General features: G+C 46.2%; 1 protein-coding gene across 2 annotated transcripts in view; it reads left to right on the forward strand.

Moving 5' to 3' along the window:
* The window catches only part of LOC143277978 (ras-related protein Rab-27A-like), a 113,070-nt gene that overhangs the window by 53,606 nt on the left and 34,588 nt on the right, over positions 1-24,876 (forward strand). The window contains exon 2 of one of the 2 annotated variants that reach the window (XM_076582984.1): positions 14,065-14,080. The exons of the other annotated variant lie outside the window; for it this stretch is intronic. Within the exon in view, the coding sequence (XP_076439099.1) occupies positions 14,068-14,080 (13 nt within the window). The 5' untranslated portion in view covers positions 14,065-14,067. The remainder of the gene's footprint in view (positions 1-14,064; positions 14,081-24,876) is intronic. 2 annotated transcript variants of the gene reach the window in all.

Raw genomic sequence — 24,876 nt, forward strand, 5'->3', positions numbered from 1 at the left:
TTCGGGATCACCCATATCTCTGTCTCTGTACCTTTACTTGTCTCTGCCGATACTGTCCTTGTCTCTGTATGCCCCTGTCTGTATATGTCTCTGTTTCTCTCTGTCTTTCTATATTCTTCTGTCTCACTGCCCTGTCTACCTCTGTATGTATGTCTTTCTTTCTCTGTATGTCTGTATATCTGTCTGTCTGTCTATATTTCTCTGTCGACCAGAGTTTCTGTCGACCACTGTCTGTCTCTGTCTCTGTTTGTTCCTGTCTGTATCCCAGTCTGTCTGCATTCCTCTTTTTGTCTCACTGTCCTGTCTACCTCTGTGTGTGTGTCTTTCTTTCTCTGTATGTCTGTATATCTGTCTGTCTGTTCATATTTATCTGTCTCATAGTCTCTGTCTACCACTGTCTTTTTTCTCTGTCTGTCTCAGTTCTTCTCTCTCCGTATCTGTGTCTTATGTCTACCCCTCTCATATATTTATTCATATATAATATGCAGGATTCGTCGCCACTAGGCCTGCAGTCAATTGCGGGATGTTGTGCATTTTCGGACATATTTTGTATTTGAAATGTCTGTTTATATCACTTCTTCATGTAAGGCCATGGCCATTATTCTCCACACTATTTTCTCTCACTTTCTCTCCGTTTCTGTATCTCCCTCTGCCTCTATTTCTCTCGATCCCACGCCGTCATCTGTGCCCTTCTCTACTCTCTCTCTTTCTCCGTCCCCCAGCGTGTCCTGTCCTCCGCAAACATATCCTCAGGCCCATCACACACCCACCCACACACACACACACCCACACACACACACACACACACACACATACAGACACACACACACACACACACACACACGCGCGCGCGCACCACAGAGAGAGACAGAGAGAGAGAGAAACCTGTTGTGTGGAAAAGGTTGGGAAAGACGCATCAGCAATAGGAGAACCAGTGAAGGCAGATGGAGGAGGGGGGGGGGGGCGTGTTCGCGTGTGGGCGGTCGCTTGGAGGTGGTAGAGCGCCCGCCTGCCTTGCCCCCCCCCCATCTCCCCACACCCCCAAAAAAGAGAAGTACAAGAAAAAAAAAGGGGTGGGGGGAGGCGGAGGTGGTGAAGGAATTAGATTAATTTTTACCGCACCAGAACCCTCAACAAGCCTCAGGCATTGACAGTTCTACGTCACTCCTCACCTTACCGTCAGATGATGGGTTCCCGCCCCCCCTCCCCCAATCCCCCTCCTCCTGCATGCCCCCCCCTCACCCCCCACCCCCCACCCCCCACACACAGACATTCATAATTTTGGTTCAAGCAGTATTAATCGTTTAATAGTACACGCAAGTAATGAAAAAAGAGCACCAACAAGTTAAAGCTTTTAGTGTGCTCACACGTTTCATGTCAATATCAGCGTGACGGCTGATGAACTACATTATTGTTGTTATGAAATCAGTAAATGAAATCGTTCATAATATGACAAATCCAATATGATGAATAGATTTGTGCAATCAACAACCATCTACCTGAAGATCTAGTCATAGTCTCATCCATATGTAATATGCAGCTTCTGTTCAAACGTGTGTGTGTGTGTGTGTGTGTGTGTGTGTGTGCACGTGTGAGTATGCACAAGTTTTTATATTGATATGCGCTTGTATGTATCCTAATTTCTACTGTACCTGTGTTTGTGTATGATTTTCGATTTATGTTCGTACTTTGTTATGTACCACACCACACAACGCCACACCACACTACACCACGCCACACCACACCATACCAGACCGTACCACACCATACCGCAACAAACCACACCACACAACGCCACACCACACTACACCACGCCACACCACACCATACCAGGCCGTACCACACCATACCGCAACAAACCACACCACACAACGCCACACCACACCATACCAGGCCGTACCACACCATACCGCAACAAACCACACCACACAACGCCACACCACACTACACCACGCCACACCACACCATACCACTCCAAACCACACCGCTTCCAGCTTTTAAACCAGTCTGCATCTCGTCCTCTCAAGGTCAAAGACACATTGCGCAACCCCACCCCACCCCACCCTACCCCCACCCCACCGACTTTTCTCTCCCACCCACCCTCCACAGCCTCTTTTCCCCACCTCCTCTCTCTCCCCTCCATCTCCTCCCCGAACTTCTCCTGCCCCTGGTCCCCACCCCTTCAACCCCACCCCAGGGAAATCTCACCGCTGTTCACCCACGGCTTGAAGAGTGAAAGGCTACCACCTCAGTTCCATGGGTGGCGCGTCTGATGTTGCCGGCAGTGACGTCTGGTTAAACAGGTGAAGTCCAAGTCTTCTACGGAAGTGGTTGTGTTGTGTTATGTTGCAGAGTGTTGGGTTGCAGTATGTGTTAAGTGTATCATTGTGTGTGTGTCAAGTTGTGTTGTATCATGTTGTGTTGTGTGATGTGTTGTATCGTATTATGTTGTGTTGCACTGTGTCACATTGTGTTGTATCTGATTGTATTGTGTCACATTGTGTTGTATTGTAACGTATTGTGTTGCACTGTGTCACATTGTGTTGTATCTGATTGTATTGTGTCACATTGTGTTGTGTTGTAACGTATTGTGTTGCACTGTGTCACATTGTGTTGTATCTGATTGTATTGTGTCACATTGTGTTGTATTGTAACGTATTGTATTGTGTCATATCGTGTTGTATCGTGTTATATTGTATTGTGTTGTCTTGCATCGTGTTATACTAGCATAATGTATCGTCATGCATTGTGTGGTATTGTGTCGTGTTGCATGATATTTTACTGAATTGTATCCTATCGTATCATGCCATATAATGTATTGTATGATATTGTATTTTATTCTGCAGCAATATGTTATATCGTATTGTATATTGTGTTGATTTGTCTTATATCGAATTCTACTGTGTTAAATCGTATTGTATTGTGTCATATTGTATTGTATCGAATCGTCTTGTGTTGTCTTATGTTGTACTGTATTGTATCGTTTTATATTGTGTTGTATTTTTCTTGCGGTCTGTTGTGCCATATTGTGTTATATTCCATCGTATTGTATTGTGTATCGTACGTTTTACGTCACTTGTTTTGTCCACAAGATGTTTCTCATTGCAAAGTTCGGGTTGCTCTCTTCCCGTGGAGAGTGCGTCGCCTTTGTGCGGAGCCAGTTTTTCTCTCGACACGTTGTGCAACGTGTCGTTTAAAATTTGGAGGAAAATCTCTGCGGTCCGTCGGAATGCACGTGTTGTGTTCCTGAACTGTATAATTCCGTTTTTTTGGTGTTCACATTAATTTCGCTGAAGGGGTTGAGCAGTGGTGGTCACCTGTTCCATAACAACTGCTGCGGCTTGCGTCAGCGTTTTGAAATATTAACTTGCGCTGGGTCACATTTTTTGCTTCCCTGCGTCTGTTTGTCTGTCTGTCTCTCTCTCTGTTTGTCTCTCTCACTGTCTGTCTGTCTCTCTGTCTGTCCGTCTCTCTCTCTCTTTCTCTCTGTCTGTCTGTCTCTATTTCTGTCTGTCTGTCTCTCTCCTGTCTGTCTGTCTCTCTTTCTCTGTGTAATTCCGTTTTTTTTGGTGTTCACATTAATTTCGCTGAAGGGGTTGAGCAGTGGTGGTCACCTGTTCCATAACAACTGCTGCGGCTTGCGTCAGCGTTTTGAAATAATTATTAACTTGCGTTGGGTCACGTTTTTTGCTTCCCTGCGTCTGTCAGTCTGTGTTTGTCTGTCTGACTGTCTGTCTGTCTCACTCTCTGTCTGTCTGTCTCTCTGTCTGTCCGTCCGTCTCTTTCTCTCTGTCTGTCTGTCTGTCTCTCTTTCTGTCTGTCTTTGTCTGTCTGTCTGTCTCTCTGTCTGTCTGTCTTCTCTCTGTGTCTGTCTGTCTGTCTGTCTCTCTGTCTGTCTGTCTGTCTCTCTCTCTCTCACTCTCTCTCAACACACATCATTACAATCAAATACTAACGTGGCCACAGACACACACACACACACACTATAGAGATATTATTACCATTAGTGTCTATATGCTCGTGGTGTGGGCCAGTGCAGGGCAAAGCGAAAGGTCTGGCGACGACCAGCATCAGTAACAGGCAGTACAGTACGCGAGGTGACACATCCATTATACGCCACGTGTCTCTCCCAGGGGACACTGAGTCTCCAGACTGTTGCCTGACCCCCCCCTCCCCCCCTCTCCCCCTTCCCCCGTTCCCTCTCCCCCCAGGACTGCCAGTCAGCTGCCGTTTATAAGGTTCTGTGTGTGTTGGGGGAGGATGGGTGGAGGTGTGTGTGTGTGTGGGAGGGGGAGGTGGGGGGGGAAGAAATGTGGAAAGGGGTGGTGGGGAAAGGTGGAAAATGGTTTGGGGTGTGTGTATGGGGGGGTGGAGGGGGGGTGTATGCGGTGTGTGTGTGTGTGTATGTGCACAATATTGTGTTTACTGTGTGTTTGCAGTGTTGTTTGGTGTGTGTGTGCGCGTGTGTGTGTGTATGCCACGATGTTCAGTGGTGTGTGTGTGTGTGTGTGTGTGTGTGTGTGCGACGATGTGCAGTGGTGTGTGTTGTGTGTGTGTGTGTGTGTGTGTGTTTGTGTGTGTGTGTGTGTGCGACAATGTGCAGTGGTGTGTGTTTGGTGTGTGTGTGTGTGTGTTTGTGTGTGCGTGCGTGCGAGAAGAGTACAAGGGTACCATTGACAACATTGATCAGTACACACCACGACACTCCGACACTTAGCACTGCAGTACAGTGTCCTGTAGCGAGATGCAGCGATGTGGTGATGATGTTAAACCACTTCAGTTGCTTATATTTCTTCAACAACGTTTTTGTATTTGTGTGTGTGTGTGTGTTCTTTTGTTGTTTCAATGTGTTTTAAACAGTGTAGGATGTGTAGCGTATAACATAGAAAAATACACTTTGGTGTCATATACTGTACCATGTCAAACTGATGAAAACTAGGCCTATCGGTTTGCTCTGCTTGGCCAAATTTCGCGCGGCTAACAGTGAAAAGACGAGCCGTCTTGGCCCGGTCCGCTCTCAGCCAATCAAACGCCTCTAAAAGCTATAAGCGCTGAATCATTCCTCTGGCCAAGGCTCTCCACGCCATCTTGTCAGGTTTACGCTCTGTCTCGTCTTAGGCTTTTTTTTTTGGCTATTAAGAGTATTCATATGGCCTTACTTTGCTGCATGTGGCTTGTGTGTATTGTATTCTTACATTCTGTGTACTCGATTCAACTCGGCCCCCTCGATTCGTTCGTTTTTCTCTACCTCTAAGTCCATCCTGTCTTTCCTTTCTCTGTTGGGGGTCGGATTTCCGCTGGGTGCCTAAGCGCGGGTTCCATGCCTCGTATGCCATACCACGAAGGCAGGGATCATGAGGCTGGGATTGAGACTCGGCAAGAGACTCTCGTGACTTTCGTACCAGTAAAACCTCCCGAGGTGTCCCAGCGCGAGGCAGGGTGAAGGGGGAGTGGCAAGTCCTCTCTTGGCGGTGGGGACTCGCAGCTAGGCGCGAACTCCCAAGGGGAGGCTGCGCCCGGCTGTTACCCGGGTCCCCACTCAGAGACGGCCCTCACGGGACCCATTGCTGTTCCCCCTCCTCCCTTCTCTGTCGACCCCCCTCCCCCACCTCCTTCTTGGGGTGGGGGGGGGGGGAATTTGGTTCCCGGGGAGGGGGGGGGGATCTCAACTTTGCCCACCCCGGGCTAAGCCACCCCAGTCTCCCCACGGGAGGGGATTCGGGGCGCGTGGCAACCTGCTCTGCAGGTCTTCCCGCTATCCGGCCGGTCTCCCCTGCTGGGGGAGGCCTGCGCGTGTCAGGCGGTTCCGGGCAGTCAGCCCGCTCGTCTTCGGGCGGGACTGACACCCAAATCGGACCTGACCTCCCTCCGACTTGGCCAGGTTTTTCCCTTCATGGAGGTCAAGGCGCCAGTGACCCTTGGGGTTGGGGTCACAGGGTGGTTACCCCCATTCAACCCGTACTGGGGCGCACCTATGGTGCACTCTGGGTTGCCGGGAGTACCAGGGGCCAACCCCTTGTCCTCTCCCCACTGGACCCAACCCAGCACATCTCACAGGGTGACACACACAGCCCCGACAAGTGGGATCGACTTCTTGTCAGTCAGGTCGAGCTCCTCGACCAATATTGCCACTCTGTCCAAATATCGGTCCTCTGTCAACCCACAGGTGACCTCCACGGTCACAACGGCCTCCTTGTCAGGACCGACGGCTGCTGAGGGGCCCTACTCGGCCCAGGGGAGCCTGCAGTTACCACCTGCCCAGCCCTCGGTCCTACAGGGAGATGAGTGGGTGTTTTTCCCATCACAGCACTCGTGGGTCCCTCTTGCATCCAGGGACGCCCTCTCTGAGAAGGTGTGGCACCCACCATCCCAAGCGTGGTTGGACCTACGGTCCACACTCTCTCCGCCCGCTTCAGGCGTCAAGGACATAACAGCTGCGGCCATGGTCCCTGCTCGGGATCGTCCCAGCTCATCCCGCTGGGCTGACCACAGCTCACAGGATGCCCCAGCGGGTACATCCACTTGGGATGGCACCCAGCAGGGGATGGACTGTGAACAAGAGTGGGAGCCCCTGTCTTCGGATGAGGACGAACAAGCGGATGAGCACTCTTCGCCCCCATCCCAGGGGGACAGTTTGAGCCCGCGCCTCCCTAGGGACCAGCCTGAACCAAACTCGGACTTTGCCGAGCTCGAACTGACCCTCCCCAATAGGGTCACGTATGCCGAATCAGTCCCTCAGGCTACTTTGTTAATCTTGACCCTCCTTACGCCATGTGACTCTAACTCCAGAACCACAAGGCGACTCAGAGTGCCAGAAATGGCGCAGGAATGGCTTAATAAGTCAGCCTGCACTGTCAGGGGTGCTGCTTCCATCCCTCCCCCAGGCAGGGAGTCCCTCTCTGCCCCGGGCGCTTTTTCCCCGGGAAAGGTGCAGTTGTGTGTGTTTGTGTGTGTGTGTGCGACGATGTGCAGTGGTGTGTGTTTGGTGTGTGTGTGTGTGTGCGTGCGAGAAGAGTACAAGGGTACCATTGACAACATTGATCAGTACACACCACGACACTCCGACACTTAGCACTGCAGTACAGTGTCCTGTAGCGAGATGCAGCGTTGTGGTGATGATGTTAAACCGCTTCAACTGCTTATATTTCTTCAACAACGTTTTTGTAATTGTGTGTGTGTGTGTGTTCTTTTGTTGTTTCAGTGTGTTTTAAACAGTGAGGTTGTGTAGCGTATAACGTAGAAAAATACACTTTGATAGCAGGAAAACAAATACTTGCAGGCACTGAGGAAAAAAAAACATAAAAAGGGGGTGGGGGGATGGGGTGGCGCTCTCACTGTAGCGACGCGCTTTCCCTAGGAAGAACAGCCCGAATTTTACACAGGAAAATCTGTTGCGACAAAAATAGTACAATACAATCCAGTACTGGCAATACCATGTAACACAGCGCAACTCACCAATACATTCCAATGCAATTCGATACGATACAATGCAATACAATACAATACAATACAATGCAGTACATACCATACCATACAATACAGTACAATACGATAGAATACAATATAATGCTATACCATACTATACTATACTATACTATCAGCTAGGACGACGCCCAGTCACAGCCGAAGATCTTGATACAATACATCAAGAGAAGACCACTCCACACCGACACCATCATTGAGCGATGTGTGTCAAGCGTTATCTCCCCTGGGCCTTGACCTTGGCCATCATTGGAACGGCGGTATGGTCGCTGTCTGGCCAACTGACCCCGTCAGCCGTTTGTCTTCACACTGATTGACCACCATAGAGGGGGTGGGGAGGGGGAGGGAGGTGGTGGTGGTTGTGGGGGGGGGGGGGATGCGGTTAGAAGCACGGCCTTGTATTATGGTATTATTTGTACGTGCGTGAGAGAGAAGGGAACTGTTGATGTGACTGGGGCCCTTAGAGGGATCGCTATCAGTGGTTTTGTGCGTGTTTGTGTGGTGTGTGTGTGTGTGTGTGTGTGTGTGTGTGCGTGTGTTTTTATCTTCAGTTTAACGTCCATTCACTATAAGTGTTTTTAGACGGAAAGGAGTAAAGAAGTGGATAAAAGAAAGGGAATGCATGTGAATCAGTATTAGTGTAAAAAAGTATTCATGTTATGTATCAGAGGAAAAGTATATTATAAGAAAAAGGTCTAAAGAGATTGTGGTGTGTATTGAATGAGGTGTCATGGGAAGGAGAATATGTATATGCATATCAACAAGTATTAACCTACAACAATGTAAATATAAATAACAACATTAATTATGATACATCAAAGGAGGATACCAACTGGACTGGAGTTTAAAATTTCCGAAAACATTCTAAGCAATGAATAATCATTCAAAATCTTTTCAGTGGCTAATGAAATATTGGAAGAAAAGTCATCAACTACATCTTTAGGAATTAACTGTCTTATGCTCGGACAGTGAATGAGTAGATGACTTACAGTTATTTGCTTACCGCATATACATTTGTTTGTGTGTGTGTGTGTGTGAGGGGGATGTCTGTTACACGTTTTATTTTTGGGTTGTTGTTTTTTTCCGGAGCGTTCACTATTTTTCTTTCCTTTTTTTCCAGTTTTTTTTTTTCTTCCTCTCTTTTCTTTTCTTTTCTTTCCTCTTTTCATTGCTTTTCCTTTTATCAGCCTTTTCTTTCTTGTTTCTCTCACTTTCTTTTTTTCTTTTATTTTTCCTGATTTTTGGTTGTCAATTCTTTCGTTTATGACTTTCTTTCCTTTTTTAAAATTTTTCTGTTCTTTTCTCTCTTTTTTTTTCTTTCATCTTTCTTTCCCTTCTAAATTCTGTTTTTTTTTCTTTCTTTTTTCTTTTCTATCACTTTCTTTTTTGTTTTTTTCTGTTGTTTTGTCTGCTTGTCTGCAGTTGTTGTTTTTTAACATTGCCTGAAAACGTTAGCCTTTGGCTTCAGTGGTTGAAAGCAGAGGCCACCTCTTTAACTCTCTCCATACGAACGGCGAAAGAGACGACGTCAACAGCATTTCATCCCAATAACCATCATCAAAATATTGCAAGCGGAACGCTCTTATACTGAAGAGGTGAATGTTGACAAAGAATACCACAGTTCTGACGACGGAAGCTAAAGGTTGGATCATTCAGACACCCACTGGACATCCGAGGGGTCTGTGTAGAGGAGAAGAGAGGACTGGCCGTACTGAGTGAGTTAATTAAGAGAAAGGACTTCACTGAGAACATGGAGCAGAGAAGGCCTTCTGAGAATTGATGAGGTGCAGAGCATTGCGGGGATACGTGTGAAGGGAAAGCAGTACGGTTACGACTGGGTCCGGGGGCTGTTTTGTTGTTGGGGGGCATGTTATGTGGTGTGGCCTTCCTTCGTGAAAGACTTGGCCATGCCTGTGGTTGTGATGCCTGGCCAGTGGGAATGCCTCACAGAGCACACACACACACACTGTGAGAACCAGTCAGGGGTGAGAACTGGCAAGCATCAACGGACTTACTTTATGAATGATAGTCTGTTGTGTTCATGCAACTATGAACATCAGAACAGCAGAGAAGGTAACTGCTGTCCTAACTGCCCGGGCTAGAAGCTGATTATAGTGGAGAGTGTCTTGCCCAAGTCACACCCCCACTCTCTAGGGTTTTATATGACAGTCGGTGTTGGAATGGTTCCCATAGGCTGCAGCACTGAGCCAATTTAATTTTGCCTCCTAGTTTGAGAGTCATAGTCCTTCACAAAAGACTAAGCTGTCAAAGATTTCCTATTGCAAATGCAGAAACCATTGATAATACAGCTCTCACTTTGCTGTTGGTCCAGCTGTAAACTTCATGTTAACTCACTCAGTACGGCCAGTCCTCTCTTCTAATCTGCACAGACCCGTCGGATGTCCAGTGGGTGTCTGAATGACCCAACCTTTAGCTTCCGTCGTCAGAATTGTGGTATTCTTTGTCAACATTCACGTCTTCAGTATAAGAGCCTTCCGCTTGCAATATTTTGATGATGGTAATTGGGGTGAAACGCTGTTAACGTCGTCTCTTTCGCCGTTCGTATGGAAAGAGTTAATCTCTGGTATAAGTTCATGCATACTGACAGTATATCGAATAGAATACAAAACTGTGGCAAGCATCAAGCAGGGCAAGTCGGGTGGATCTTTGAAGGCGTGAATGGCATGAAGAGGGTTGTGGGGGGTCAGGGGTGTGGGGGATGGGAGGGGAGGGGGCTTCTTGTGTTCTCGAAGCCTTTCGAAGGTGCTGGGCTATAACGCAATATACAACACGCACATACGCATTTGAGCACACACATGTACGGCCCACGCGCGCACTTAAAACACATATGCACACACACGCACAGTACGCTCGCACGCACAGACATGTACACCTGTACGTGCACGGGCACACCACACATACACACGCACGCACGCACACATGATTGTATGTATGTACGTAGATGCATTTTGAAAAGAAAGAAAAGAAAAGAAAAAAGAGCATGCACTAAAAGAAAAGAAAGAACCAAATAAAACTTAAGATGAAGTGTTTTAGCTTCCAAAACCAGACCTCACATTATTGGTATATAATTTGGAATATTTCCATATAAGTTGTACGGAATACCATATTCGCATTTCGACAATCAAGATAAAAGAAAAAAAAAACTATTTCACTTTGTTTCGGTATCAAGACACAGTTTTAGGTTACTGAAGCGGCCCATGGATTCTGAAGCCGCAAACTGTTCAGTCTTACAAAAATCAGTCACTCCCAGTTCCATTTTGAGTTTCTCAAGGAGGCATCACTGCGTTTGGACAAATCCATATACGACATCTGCTAGGCAGATGCCTGACAGCAGCATAACCCAACGCGCTTGTCAGGCCTTGAGTGCCTGCTTACATGTTTGTGTACCTATCAGAGTGGATTTCTTTTTACATAATTTTGCCAGAGGAGCACTCTCGTTGCCATGGCTTCTGTTTTAGTGCGCCAAGTGCGTGCTGCACACGGGACCTCAGTTTATCGTCTCATCCGAAAGACAGGACACTCAGTTTGATTTTCCAGTCAAACTTGGGAGAAAGGTCGAAAGCGGGATTCGAACCCACACCCTCACGGACTCTCTGTATTGGCAGCTGAGCGTCTTAACCATTCTGTCACCTTCCTCCCTAGCCACTCCCATCCATGGGTCAATATGCAACGTGTAGACATCTGAACGACTCACGATTTTGTTTCTTAACATTTCTATTTAACTTAGACACACAACTCAAGGCCTGACTAAGCGCGTTGGGTTATGCTGCTGGTCAGGCATCTGCTTGGCAGATGTGTTGTAGCGTATATGGATTTGTCCGAATGCAGTGACGCCTCCTTGAGCTACTGAAACTGAAACTGTGCCAATCCCGGTCTTGCCCTTTCTCCCAAGTTTGACTGGAAAATCAAACTGGCCATCAGCTCATTCGGATGAGACGATAAACCGAGGTCCCATGGGCAGTACGCACTTGGCGCACTGAACCGGAAGGAACCCATGGCAACGAGAGTGTTTTCCTCTGGCAAAATGCTGTAGAAAAAAATCCTTTCTGTCGGAAAATCAAACTGGCCGTCAGCTCATTCGGATGAGACGATAAACCAAGGTCCCATGAGCAGTACGCACTTGGCGCACTGAAAAAGATCCAACCCATGGAAACAAGAATGTTGTTCTCTGGCAAAATGCTGTTGAAAAAAAAATCCATTATGATAAGTACACAAATATGTACATGCATGCACTCAGGCCAAAGTGCGTTGGGTTATGGTGCTGGTCAGGCATCTGCCTAGCGGATGTGCTGTAGCGTATAAAGTTTTGCCTGAACGCAGCAAGGCCGCATTGAGAAGCTTAAACCGAAAACTGAAGGGACCCCCATGTCAGAGAATATGACTAACTAGTTTAATTTTCGCTTTTTGTTTTTGTTTACGGCTCACGTGTGTAAATACAGTGAGTCCAAGGAATAACCCTGTTTTGGTTGTTCGTGAGAAAGAGAGAGAGCGAGAGTGTCCATGGTAATTTTTTAACACATTCATTTTCTCTGGAAATACTTATCCTGTCAATACAAAATTTTAATTTAGAATAGCAACAGATTTTTTCCCCTCCGATAATAGGGGTGACATTTTCCGGATTAAGCCGTATTTCCGGTTCATAAACATTTTATTTTACTTTGCATCTGGATCTGCAAGATTTTCTTGGGTGGTTTTAGTTCCTTGATGGACAGACGAAAACCGCGTTTCGTTAAGTTGCGTTTTATTAAGGTCCGTTTATACAGAGCGCGAACGCGAACGCGTCCAACGCGAACACGAACGCGAACGCGACTTTTGAGCAGTTTTGCCATTCAAATAGAGCACGAACCCGAACGCGGAAAACCGTCGACGGCTTTCGAGGCGGCTCGTCTTTTTCTTGTTGTGAGAGATAAAATTTGGTCATTTGGAATCATGGCGCAGGTAGTCAGACACGGAGGAGATCATAGTACTGTATTTGTACGCAAAACAACGGAGGAAGAGAAAGAGGCGTGTGTCAGTGCACGAAATTTTACAGAGAAGAAGTGAATTTGGAGAGTCTCTTTTTTTTCATGATGTCTTTGTAATCTTTGTCTGCTTTGTCATACAGTACATGATTCTTCTCAATTTCAAGAATCATGGCTTCTGTCTTGTCCATTGTCTTGTCCATTCTTCTCCAAACTTCACAAGCAAAGTAGACTGACGCTAGTGCCTAGCTTTTTCTTGGAACGGTCAGGCGTACAAGTTTCTATTTGTGGAAATGATGCAAGGGAAGTACCTGCTGATTGGTTGATAGCAAAAAAGCCGCGCGACCTTCTGAGAAAATTCGCTCTGGGGGCAATCAAGGCGGTCGTTCGCGCGAACAAAAATTTGTTCGCGTTCGCGTTCGCACTCTATTTGAACGGTTCCTCTACAAATGACTAAAATATTCCAGGACGAAAAACCGCGTTCGCTTTCGCGTTCGCGCTCTGTATAAACGGACCTTAAAAGACAACATGACTCTCTTCTGCGTCTCTCTGGGTCTTCAGAACTGTTCATCTTTAAGCGTTTTTACCTTTGATTTTTTTTTTTTTTTTTTAATATTATATCTTTCCTTTTGGAGTGTGTAGGGTATTGCTGATAACTGATCTCTCTCTCTCTCTCTCTCTCTCTCTCTCTCTCTCTCTCTCTCTCTCTCTCTCTCTCTCTCTCTCTCTCTGTGTGTGTGTCTCACTCCGAAACTCTCTCTCACAATCTCTCTTCTCTGTGTCTCTTTTCCTCTCTCTGTCTTTCTCCCTCTCTTTCTCTAACTCTCTCTGTCTCATTCTCTATCTCTCTGTCTCTCTCTCTCTCTCTCTCTCTCTGAAACTCTGTCTCTCACAATCTCTCTTCTCTGTGTCTCTTTTCCTCTCTGTCTTTCTCCCTCTCTTTCTCTAACTCTGTCTGTGTCTCATTCTCTATCTCTCTGTTTCTGTCTTTCTCTCTCTCTCTCTCTCTCTCTCTCTCTCTGAAACTCTGTCTCTCACAATCTCTCTTCTCTGTGTCTCTTTCCTCTCTGTCTTTCTCCCTCTCTTTCTCTAACTCTCTCTGTCTCATTCTCTATCTCTCTGTCTCTGTGTGTGTGTGTGTGTGTGTGTGTGTGTGTGTGTGTCTCACTCCGAAACTCTCTCACAATCTCTCTTCTCTGTGTCTCTTTCCTCTCTGTCTTTCTCCCTCTCTTTCTCTAACTCTCTCTGTGTCTCATTCTCTATCTCTCTGTCTCCCTCTCTCTCTCTCTCTCTCTCTCTCTGAAACTCTGTCTCTCACAATCTCTCTTCTCTGTGTCTCTTTTCCTCTCTGTCTTTCTCCCTCTCTTTCTCTAACTCTGTCTCATTCTCTATCTCTCTGTTTCTGTCTTTCTCTGTCTCTCTCTCTCTCTCTTTCTCCCTCCGCCTGCTTTGCTGTGCTCCTTCGCCCCTTTTAGCCCTCTCATTCCGTCTTGTTTTATGTCATTTCGATATATGTATCATGGTTTTAATACGCGGCATATGACACACAGTTCATGTTTTTGAACGCAGTGTTTTGCATGTCTTTTTTTTTTTTTTTCAGTGCATGTCGGATTGTGGTAAGTCTTATCCTTCCAACTTCTGACCCCCGATGCCATCCGCTCTGTGCTTCTCTGCTTGCCCCCACACCCCCACCTCGCCCCCCACCATTTCCCTCCAGTCACCCCTCTCTCTCTCTCTCTCTATATATATATATATATCTTTCTGCCTCCTTGCCTCAGACCCTACCCCATATCACCTCCATTTTGTTTTCTGTCCTCTTCTTTCTGTGTCTGAATACATGCACGCGTGGGAATGAATCGGTGAGAATGAGTGAGTGAGTGAGTGAGTGACTGCGTGTGTGTTTGTGTGTGGTTGAGTGTAAGTTAGCGCGCGCGTGTGTGTGTGTGGTTGAGTGTAAGTTGGCGTGTGTGTGTGTGTGTGTGTGTTTGAGTGTATGGTAGCGTGTGTGTGTGTGTTTGTGCGTGTGTGTGTGTGTGTGTGTGTGGTTAAGTGTAAGTTAGCGTGTGTGTGTGTGGTCGAGTGTAAGGTAGCGTGTGTGTGTGTGTGTGTGGTTGAGTGTAAGGTATCGTGTGTTTGTGTGTGTGTGTGTGCGCGCGCGCGCGCGCGCGCGTGTATTTATTATCAATTCCCTTCTCCCTACTCCCCACCACCCTTTTCACACGCGCTGCTTTTGTGTGTGTGTGTGTGTGTGTGTGTGAGTGTAAATTAGCGCGCGCGCGCGCGTGTGTGTGTGTGTGTGTGTAAGTTAGCGTGTGTGTGTGTGTGTACATTATCAGTTCCAGCCTCCCTACTCCCCACCACCCTTTTCACACACACTGCTTCTGTGTGTGTGTGTGTGTGTGTGTCCGCGCGCACGCGCGCGCGCGCGCGCGTTTATTATCAATTCTCGTCTCCCTACTCCCCACCATCCTGTTCACACACACTGCTTCTCTCTCTCTCTCTCTCTCTCTCTCTCTCTCTGTAGCTCTCCCTCTTCTTCTCCATCCCGAGGCTTGTAGTTTTGCTTCATCGCTCCCACAGCTGTATTCCAAAGGTTTTGGGAGTTTTTTTTGTTTTTTTTTTCCTTTTTCATTCTTGTTTCTTTCCTTTTCTCATCACCTAACCAAACAGTGATATTTTCCACTTCAGTTGTAAAACAGGATTCTTCAGGTTTGGGGAAAACCTTTCCATTCTTTGTTTCTAATTAGGCATTGAAAATTTCATGCTTCAGCTTAATAATAACATTTTTTTTTTTTAAATCTGCGGGTGTTGGGAAACACTTTCCATTCTTTATTTTCAGTCACGCATTTGTAATTTTATGCTTCAGTTTTAAAATGAAATTCTTCAGGTGTTGGGAAATACTTGCCTCTTTGTTGTGTGTTGTTATAAGTATTAATATTATTAACGAATCGTACTTTAAAGGTCGATATTGGATTTGGGTGGCATTTTTGTGTTTTCGTGGTTAAAACTGTTGCTTAACACGGTAACGTCTTTTCTTCTTTTCTCTCTCTCTCTCTCTCTCTCTCTCTCTCTCTCTCTCTCTCTCTCTCTCTCTTTTTTAATAGATGTACTGATACATACACGGACAGATGGATGGGTAGATAAACGAGTGGATTTATTGCGAGATAATGGCGCGGCGGCTACAAAGTATATATATGTGTGTGTGTGTGTGTAATCGCGCGCGCACGCCAAGTGCGTGTTGCACACGGGACATCGGTTTATCGCCCCATCCGACTGACCAGACGCTCAGTTTCAATTTCCAGTGGAAGGTGGGAGAAACGGCGTGACCGGAAATCGAACCGAACGGCAGATAAGCGTCAGAGCCATTCTGCTAACCCCCCCCCCCCCCCCCCCCCCCCCCTTCCCTTCTTCCTAACCAAGGGAAAAAATCACGGGCAGCCTAGTAGCCTCCCTTTCAACATGTTGACGTCCAGCCAGAGCAGGCTGTGAGTTCCTGCCCGTGGATGCCCCAACCATAAAAGTGGCACACGTGCTGCCCATCTCTTAGTTGTCGTTCTGGTGGTGTCTGTGGAACGTTGGATAGCCTCCCACCCCGCCCCCTACTCCCACCCAACACACCTCCCGGCCCACCCACCCCCCTTCCCCCTCCCTCTTCCCTCCTCCACCACTACCTATTGTCCTGGGATGGGGGTTGGCTTTCCCCACCTTGAGGTGAGTGCCGATGGTAATCAACGCACTTCTCCCCACTCTCATCGAGCTGCTGTGATGGCGCCAGCAGACTGATGGATGGATAGCTCCCCCAGGGACCGCGGTTCCCCATCGTCCATATCCCCTTAGACGGATGTGGGTGTTGAACCCCGCTGTAACTTCATCTCATTGGCCAACGCTCATTGTATCCGCGCCAGTTGAGACAGGGTGTTTTCCTTACGGCCAAATGCATCAACAACAACAACCCAAAAAAAAACAAAAAAACACACACACACAAAATAAAATAAAATGAAACCCACACAACTAGAATAAACCCAGCAGCAACAACAACAAAAACACAAAATAAAATGAAACCCACACAACTAGAATAAACCCAGCAGCAACAACAACAACAACAAAAACACACAAAATAAAATAAAGTGAAACCCACACAACTAGAATAAACCCAGCAACAACAACAACAACAACAACAAAAACACACAAAATAAAATAAAATGAAACCCACACAACTAGAATAAACCCAGCAACAACAACAACAAAAACACACAAAATAAAATAAAATGAAACCCACACAACTAGAATAAACCCAACAACAACAACAAAAACACACAAAATAAAATAAAGTGAAACCCACACAACTAGAATAAACCCAGCAACAACAACAACAAAAACACACAAAATAAAGTGAAACCCACACAACTAGAATAAACCCAGCAACACCAACAACAAAAACACACAAAATAAAATAAAGTGAAACCCACACAACTAGAATAAACCCAGCAACAACAACAACAAAAACACAAAATAAAATGAAACCCACACAACTAGAATAAACCCAGCAGCAACAACAACAACAACAAAAACACACAAAATAAAATAAAGTGAAACCCACACAACTAGAATAAACCCAGCAACAACAACAACAACAACACACAAAATAAAATGAAACCCACACAACTAGAATAAGCCCAGCAACAACAACAACAAAAGCAACAAAAAACACACAAAATAAAATAAAATGAAACCCACACAACTAGAATAAACCCAGCAACAACAACAGCAACAACAACAACAAAAACACACAAAATAAAATAAAATGAAACCCACACAACTAGAATAAACCCAGCAACAACAACAACAAAAACAACAAAAACACACAAAATAAAATAAAATGAAACCCACACAACTAGAATAAACCCAGCAACAAAAAACACACACAAAATAAAATGAAATGAAACACACACAACTACAAAAACAACAACAACAAAAACAACCTCACACACACACACAAATAATAAAATGAAATGAAACCCACACAACTAAAAAAAAAAAAAATGACAACAGAAAACAAATCAAAAACAAAACCACGATGGACTGACAACACTGCAAAATAGACAGTTCCTGGAAACACAACAACAACAACAAAACAAAACGAAAGCAAAACAACAATGGACAGACAGCATTGCAGAATGGACAGTTCCTGGAAATCCAACAACAAAAAACGAAAGCAAAACAACAATGGACAGACAGCATTGCAGAATGGACAGTTCCTGGAAAACCATTCGCAGAGAACCAGGCTGTGACCACATAACTGACAAACCTGGAGGAATCTGGTGAGGTGGACAGTTGTGTGCGATGGCCCAATGACTCTTCACAGAGAAGAAGGAGGAGGAGGAGGAGAAAGGACACTACTGAGAGAAGCAAGAACCAGACCCCGCCATGGAAGCCAAGCCAGTGACAGTGAGCGGAGGGAGACAGGAAATGAGCTGTGCGTAAAGTGGCCTCGCAAAAGAAGCTCCGACTTGAAAAGGAGTTCCCTCCTCGCTGGCCCCCGCCAGTCCGCTTGAGTGGAGTTCACAGTCCCCGTTCGGACTCTGTGCGCGCGTGTGTGTGTGTGTATACGTGCAGCTTTTTTTTTTTTTTTTTTTTTTTTACCTGTACTGGGATGTTTTAATCTGATGTGTGTGTGTGTACTGGGATTTTTTTAATCTGGTGTGTGTGTGTGTGTGTGTGTGTGTCCGTCGGTCAGTCTGTCATGTCTGTCCGGCCTTGTCTCTCAGTGTCTTTATTAAGCCCTCTTTCTTTTTCTCTGTCCCTATCCATCTCTCTCTCTCTCTCTTGCTGTTGTCACAAGGACAGGTTGGAACACTATGCAATGCCTAAAATCTTTATCCTTGAGTAAATATTGTTTAGTCCGTGTCTCTGTGTCAATCTCACTGTGTATGTTTGGTTGTGTGGTTGGGTCTCCGGTTCTGTCTCCACGTCTGTCGTTCTCTGTAATAATAATAATAATAATAATGGTATTTATATAGCGCTGAATCTTGTGCAGAGACACCAGTCATTCACACGCATGCATAACTCTAAAACTGGAGAAACTGAAGACAAGGAAGACGCAGGGAAGGGAGGCCATTTTGGGAAGAGGTGGGTTTTAAGGCCTGACTGAACTGGAAAGAGGGTGATTGTCAGGGTGTGATGGAAGTTTTTGTTTAGTTCCTATGATCATTGCTTCAGTTTTGTCCGTGTTCAATTGTAACTTATTTAGAGTCATCCAGTTTTGAATGTCCAGGAAGCAGTTGGATGATTTTTGCAAGAGCGACGACTGTTTTTCGGGGGTATCACTCTTCTGGAGTTGAGTGTCATCAGCATAAGATTGATGACCGACATTATGGCGGTTGATAATTTCAGCGAGAGGAGCAGAGTTCTCTGACTCTCTTGTCTGTCTGTCTGTATGTATGTCTCTGTCTCTCTGTCTCTCTCAGTGTGCTGTACTGAAATATCCTGTACTGCATCGCACTGTGTATTGTATTCAATACAGTGCATCAAACTGTACTGTCCCTACACTGCGCTGCGCAGCACTGCAATGCCGTGCACTCTACTGTTCTGAACTGCGGACTAGTGTACTTCAACACGCTGATTACACTGCGCTATGCAGCACTGCAATGCCGTGCACTCTACTGTTCTGAACTGCGGACTGGTGTACTTCAACACGCTGATTACACTGCGCTGCGCAGCACTGCAATGCCTTGCACTCTACTGTTCTGAACTGCGGACTAGTGTACTTCAACACGCTGATTACACTGCGCTATGCAGCACTGCAATGCCGTGCACTCTACTGTTCTGAACTGCGGACTAGTGTACTTCAACACGCTGATTACACTGCGCTATGCAGCACTGCAGTGCCTTGCACTCTACTGTTCTGAACTGCGGACTAGTGTACTTCAACACGCTGATTACACTGCGCTATGCAGCACTGCAATGCCGTGCACTCTACTGTTCTGAACTGCGGACTAGTGTACTTCAACACGCTGATTACACTGCGCTATGCAGCACTGCAATGCCGTGCACTCTACTGTTCTGAACTGCGGACTAGTGTACTTCAACACGCTGATTACACTGCGTTGTGCTGGTCTCTGCATTTTGGGGCGGGGGAAATATGCTCTCATGTAGCACACTATGATGTAGTGTACTGATCTATTGTTGCATTGTATGCGATGTGCTGGTAATGGGTGTATGACCAAACCTCTCATTTCGCAGCTGACGTCACTCATGATTACAATTCACTGCGTCAGTGCGTATTGTGTGATGTCATTCCATAAGAAGAAGAAATGTGTGCGTGTGTGTGTGTGTGTGTGTGTGTTGGGGAGGGAGAGAGAGAGAGAGATTTACCTATTAATGGATTTTTCGTCTACTCTTTCTGTTCCATAACCTTTTATATCTCGTAAAGTTTAATTCGTGATTTTGTCCTTCAAGATCACACGCATTGCACACTTCTTCGTTTTTTTCGCGCGACATCATTCTGATTTGATTTCTTTCGCTTGATATCACTGGATTTGTATTCCGAATTTATTTCAGATTTATATTTTGTTTTATTTTTTTATTATTTATTTTATTTGATTTTATTTTTGCTCTTCCATGTCCCTTGTGGTGGGCTCTCAAAGCATGCGAGATGGAAGGGGGTGGAGGTGGTTTGCTGAAAGTTTTTTGTTTTTTTTCTTTCTCTTTGAAATATTATTTATTAGGCTTTGGGGTTTTTGCAGTTTTCCTCCTGCCGTTAGCAATCCTGTAACACTTGACTTTGATAATGCATATATATTCATTCTGTGTAAATAACAGATTTTTCTTCCTCATCTTGGACACGTTCGTAGATAAACTGTAATACCAGGACACAACGCAAATAAAGCCACATGTAAGCACGAACGCACACACACACACACACACACACACACACACACACACACACATTCTCCCCCACCCCCACCCCTCACAGACACACGAGGCACGCATGCTGAAGAATGTTGGCCCCCAGGTTTTTTTTTTTTTTTTGTTGTTTTTTTTTTAGTTTGAAATGGATTGTGGAAGAATGGCCATTGAGGGAGACATACGGGGAAAGATGGGTGACGGTAGATGGGAGGGGCAGGGAGGGGGGGGGGGTCGATGGTGGAGCATGGAAGGCCAAATCGAAGTGTTCTTGCGTGGGTGAAGTTTATGTGTTGAGGGTGTGAGAAAGAGAGAGAGAGAGTGTGTGTGTGTGTGTGTGTGTGTGCGCGCGCGCGCACCTAGTGACTGTGGCATACTTTCACAAATTCGTTTTCTCTGGAAACATGTCTCTTGACACCAAATGTTGCGTAAAGATAGAAGAAAAGAGAACCAGCGCTTTTCGCACATTCCAATTACAATGACAATGCACATCATGGAAAGGCGCAAACATTGTGAAATAAAACAACAACAAAAAACAAAACAAAAAAAAACAACTCATTTTACTGTTACACTTTTGATTCCTTTTCACAAAGCTGTAATATCTTTTTATCTTCAGTTGCAAAATCATTGACATTTGATTGACAGCAAAAATTTTATTGTGTTAATATTATTATTATTATTATTATTATTATTTTATAATAGGGAAAATAATGATATCTTCTGCTTTGTATGGCAGTTACGTTGATGCATGCGACCAGCAAACTTTTGCCGTTTAATGAGACATCAGTCTGAACCTATGGCAAATCATTTTGGCATCGAGTTAGGTTCCTATGATGCATGTGTATCGATAGTTTGCTGTACACATTAATTAACTGAAGAAGGTCGAAGGAGCTCGCGGACGGGCGCAATAGCCGAGTGGTTAAAGCGTTGGACTGTCAATCTGAGGGTCCCGGGTTCGAATCACGGTGACGGCGCCTGGTGGGTAAAGGGTGGCGATTTTTACGATCTCCCAGGTCAACATATGTGCAGACCTGCTAGTGCCTGAACCCCCTTCGTGTGTACATGCAAGCAGAAGATCAAATACGCACGTTAAAGATCCTGTAATCCATGTCAGCGTTCGGTGGGTTATGGAAACAAGAACATACCCAGCATGCACAACACCGAAAACGGAGTATGGCTGCCTACATGGCGGGGTAAAAACGGTCATACACGTAAAAGCCCACTCGTGTGCATACGAGTGAACGCAGAAGAAGAAGAAGGAGCTCGCTGAATATTATTCTCTGAATGCTTTATGCAAAGGCTTGTCAGTTTGTGGATATCATTGATAACTAACTACCATTCAGATAAATAAGATCTGCTTGCATCGCGATCTACGTAAAATTTTACTCGCCAGTAAAATAAGACACACTATGCACGTATGTGTTTTTAATTGGGATTTCTGTTTTCGGGCCAGTAAATTGTTTTGCCGTAGTAAAAAAGAAAAAGAAGAAGAAGAAAAAATTGTGTTGTGTGTGTGTGAGAGAGAGAGAGAGAGAGAGAGAGGATACGGAGGAAGAGAAGATGTATACTGAAAGAAAGCTTTTGAATGCATGGCTTTCAAAGCAAAGAAATAAATGAAACAACGCGTTCGTTTGCTGGGCACAGCGACCGGAAACGTTCGATCCCGGCCCAGGTCAGCCTACCCCTGCTCCCCCCCCCCCTCCCCTGGCCCCCCAACGATCCCCGTCCCCCCGACACACGTACCCTTCCCACGCCCCGCCCCTTCCCTCCAAAACAGTGTCTACTATAGAATGTCAATACACACCGCGACACTCGCGCTGATGACACATGATCCCGTACTGAAGGTCACTTCCGGTTTCTGAAAGGGGGAAAATGAGAGGTAAATTTCAGCGATCGATCACTTGGAGAGAAAAATTCTGGGTTTTTTTTTTCTGTGCGTGCGTGCGTGTGTGTGTGTGTGTTTTCAGACTGATTAGCCATAATTATGTTTCGTGCAGAAGGTATCGTGCCAAAAGAGGGTTGAACAAGCTCTGAATTTCGCTGGCAGTGACTTTGGTGAACAGTGTGCATCCATACGTCTGGTCACGATGTACTTAAATCACGTTGATCGAAGTGTTTCGGTTGCCGAAAAATCTGGACTTGTCCGGAGTAGGGTATTTTTCCGCCCCGGTAATGAAATGGAATGCAGATCGATTTTTGTCCCTGGTTAGTGAACTCTTGGACACGATCGACTGACCGTATTGCTGAGCAAACCTGAGAACGCGCTTGTCAAAATGGTAGTAAATCTGCATGGGCAGGTGAAGAAAATAGTAAGGACTCAAGCTGCCAGTTTGATTGAAGTGTTGTGTGGTTGAGGAGTTGAGTAAGAGTTGTTGCTCCTCCCCCCGCCCCCCGCCTCCCACCACCACCCCCTAAAAAAGTAATTAGTAGGAAAATCACGTGAGCCTTGCAGGCTTTGCCTTACTTCCTCTTCTTACTTTTATAGTAATACTCATACTAATGAAAAGGAGGATCTGTCAGCTGAGACAGGGGATAATGGTACAGAAGGTGGTAGTTCGTGGGATATGAAATGACTTCCAAGTCCAAACAATGATAGTTCTAATCATGGCCAGCTGGCTCCGTCCATATCATCTTCAGGGCTTTGTGTCACGACAGACAGTCTCTGTGGATCAGCGTTGATTAAGTCGGCTGTGTGCAAATTAATGACTGTTATCTTTAAGAGGAGAGAGAGAGTGTGTGTGTGTGTGTGTGTTAATGAATGTTAGAGAGAGAGAGAGAGTGTGTGTGTGTGTGTGTGTTAATGAATGTTATCGTTGAGAGGAGAGAGAGTTTGTGTGTGTGTGTGTGTGTGTGTGTGTGTGTGTGTGTGTGTGTGTGTGAATGATTGTTATCTGTGTGAGAGAGAGAGAGAGTGTGTGTGTGTGTGTGTGAGAGAGAGAGAGAGAGAGAGAGAGAGAGAGTGAATGTATTGTTGTCATTATTCACACACGCACACACACACACACACACACACACATGCACACGCGCGCGTGCACACATGCGCACACATACCCCCACGCACGCACCCACCCACCTCCACGCACCCACACACACACACACACACACACACACACAGCACTGTCGCCAGCACACAAACATGCATTCACCTTTCCAGACCACCACACGCACACACACACACACACACACACGCCGTATTTCTCTGTGTGTGTGTGTGTGTGTGTGTGTGTGTGTGTGTGTGTGTGTGTGTGCGCCTCCTACTGTCAGTCACTCAGTCTGTCTGCCTGCCTGTTTCTCAAATATTAGGTCCGCAAAAAATTCCATGGGCTTTCTCCAGGTTCTCTTTCTATCTCTTTTATCCGGACTATGGATCACATGGCGCACGTGTGTTTGCTTTGGTATGAGGGTCTGCATGTGGAGGGGGGACGGGGAGAGGGGTGGGGGGGGGGGGGGGCTGAGGAGGATGGGGGTGGGGGGGGGAGGTGACGGGGGGGGGTGTTGATACAGGGGAGTCATGGGCTTTCGTGAGAGGAGGGGTGGGGGGGGGAGGCCGGGATGCTGTGTGGGTGTGGGGGAAGGGTTGGGTACAAGGGGTTGGGGTGTGGGGGTGGCGGAGTGTGGGATGGTATGTGTGTGGTAAGGGTGTGTGTGTGTGTGTGTGTGTGTTCGTGCGTGCGTGCATGCATTAGTGTTGTGTATGTTTGTGTATGTGTGTGTGTGTGAGTGCGCCAGTGTATATTATGTGGTTGTGGTATGTGTGTGTGTGAGCGTGTGTGTGTGTGTGTGTGCGCGTGCGCGCGCGCGGGCACGTGCGTGCGTGCGTGTCTGTGTTCCTCTTGTCAACAACGCAATCTGACAATAAATAGTTGATGATGGCGTATCGCGGGAGCTCTGTCTGTGTCTGTGTTTTTGTGTGCGTGTGTGTGTGTATGAGAGAGAGAAAGGGAGAGAGAGAGAGAGAGAGAGAGTGCGTGCGCACGCTCTACACATGCGCGCGTACAATGCGTGTGTTTGTGTAATGCTTGTTTCCACCTCCACCCTTCCCCTGCAGTGTCTACACAGTTGGAAAATGGTCACTACCGCAAAATCGTGAAGCTGCTTTTATGAGGCCAAATGCATTTTTGCAGCTTGCGTGATATGAATGGATTTGCATGAAAGTGATATCGTGTTTATGGGTGCGTGTTTGTCGTGTGTGTGTGTGTGTGTGTGTGTGTGTGTGTGTGTGTGTGTGTGTGTGTGAGAGAGAGAGAGAGAGAGAGAGAGAGAGAGAACATTAAGTTGAAATAGATAAAGATAATCGTTAGCCAGATCAGATATTTTTTGGTGTGGAGAAGGATTAGCTTAAGAGACTGAGCACAGCTAGCTGTTCAACAACGTTCGATGCATACGAGAGAGATCACGAGAGAGAGGAAGTGGTGTGAGAAAGAGAGAGAGGGGAGAGTGATGTGAAGAGAGAGAGGGGGGGGGGGGTGTGGGGGTGGGAGATGAGGAAGCAGGGATGATGCGGTTC

The sequence above is a fragment of the Babylonia areolata genome, chromosome 35 (assembly GCF_041734735.1).
Source record: "Babylonia areolata isolate BAREFJ2019XMU chromosome 35, ASM4173473v1, whole genome shotgun sequence".
Taxonomy (NCBI): Eukaryota; Metazoa; Mollusca; class Gastropoda; order Neogastropoda; family Buccinidae; genus Babylonia; species Babylonia areolata.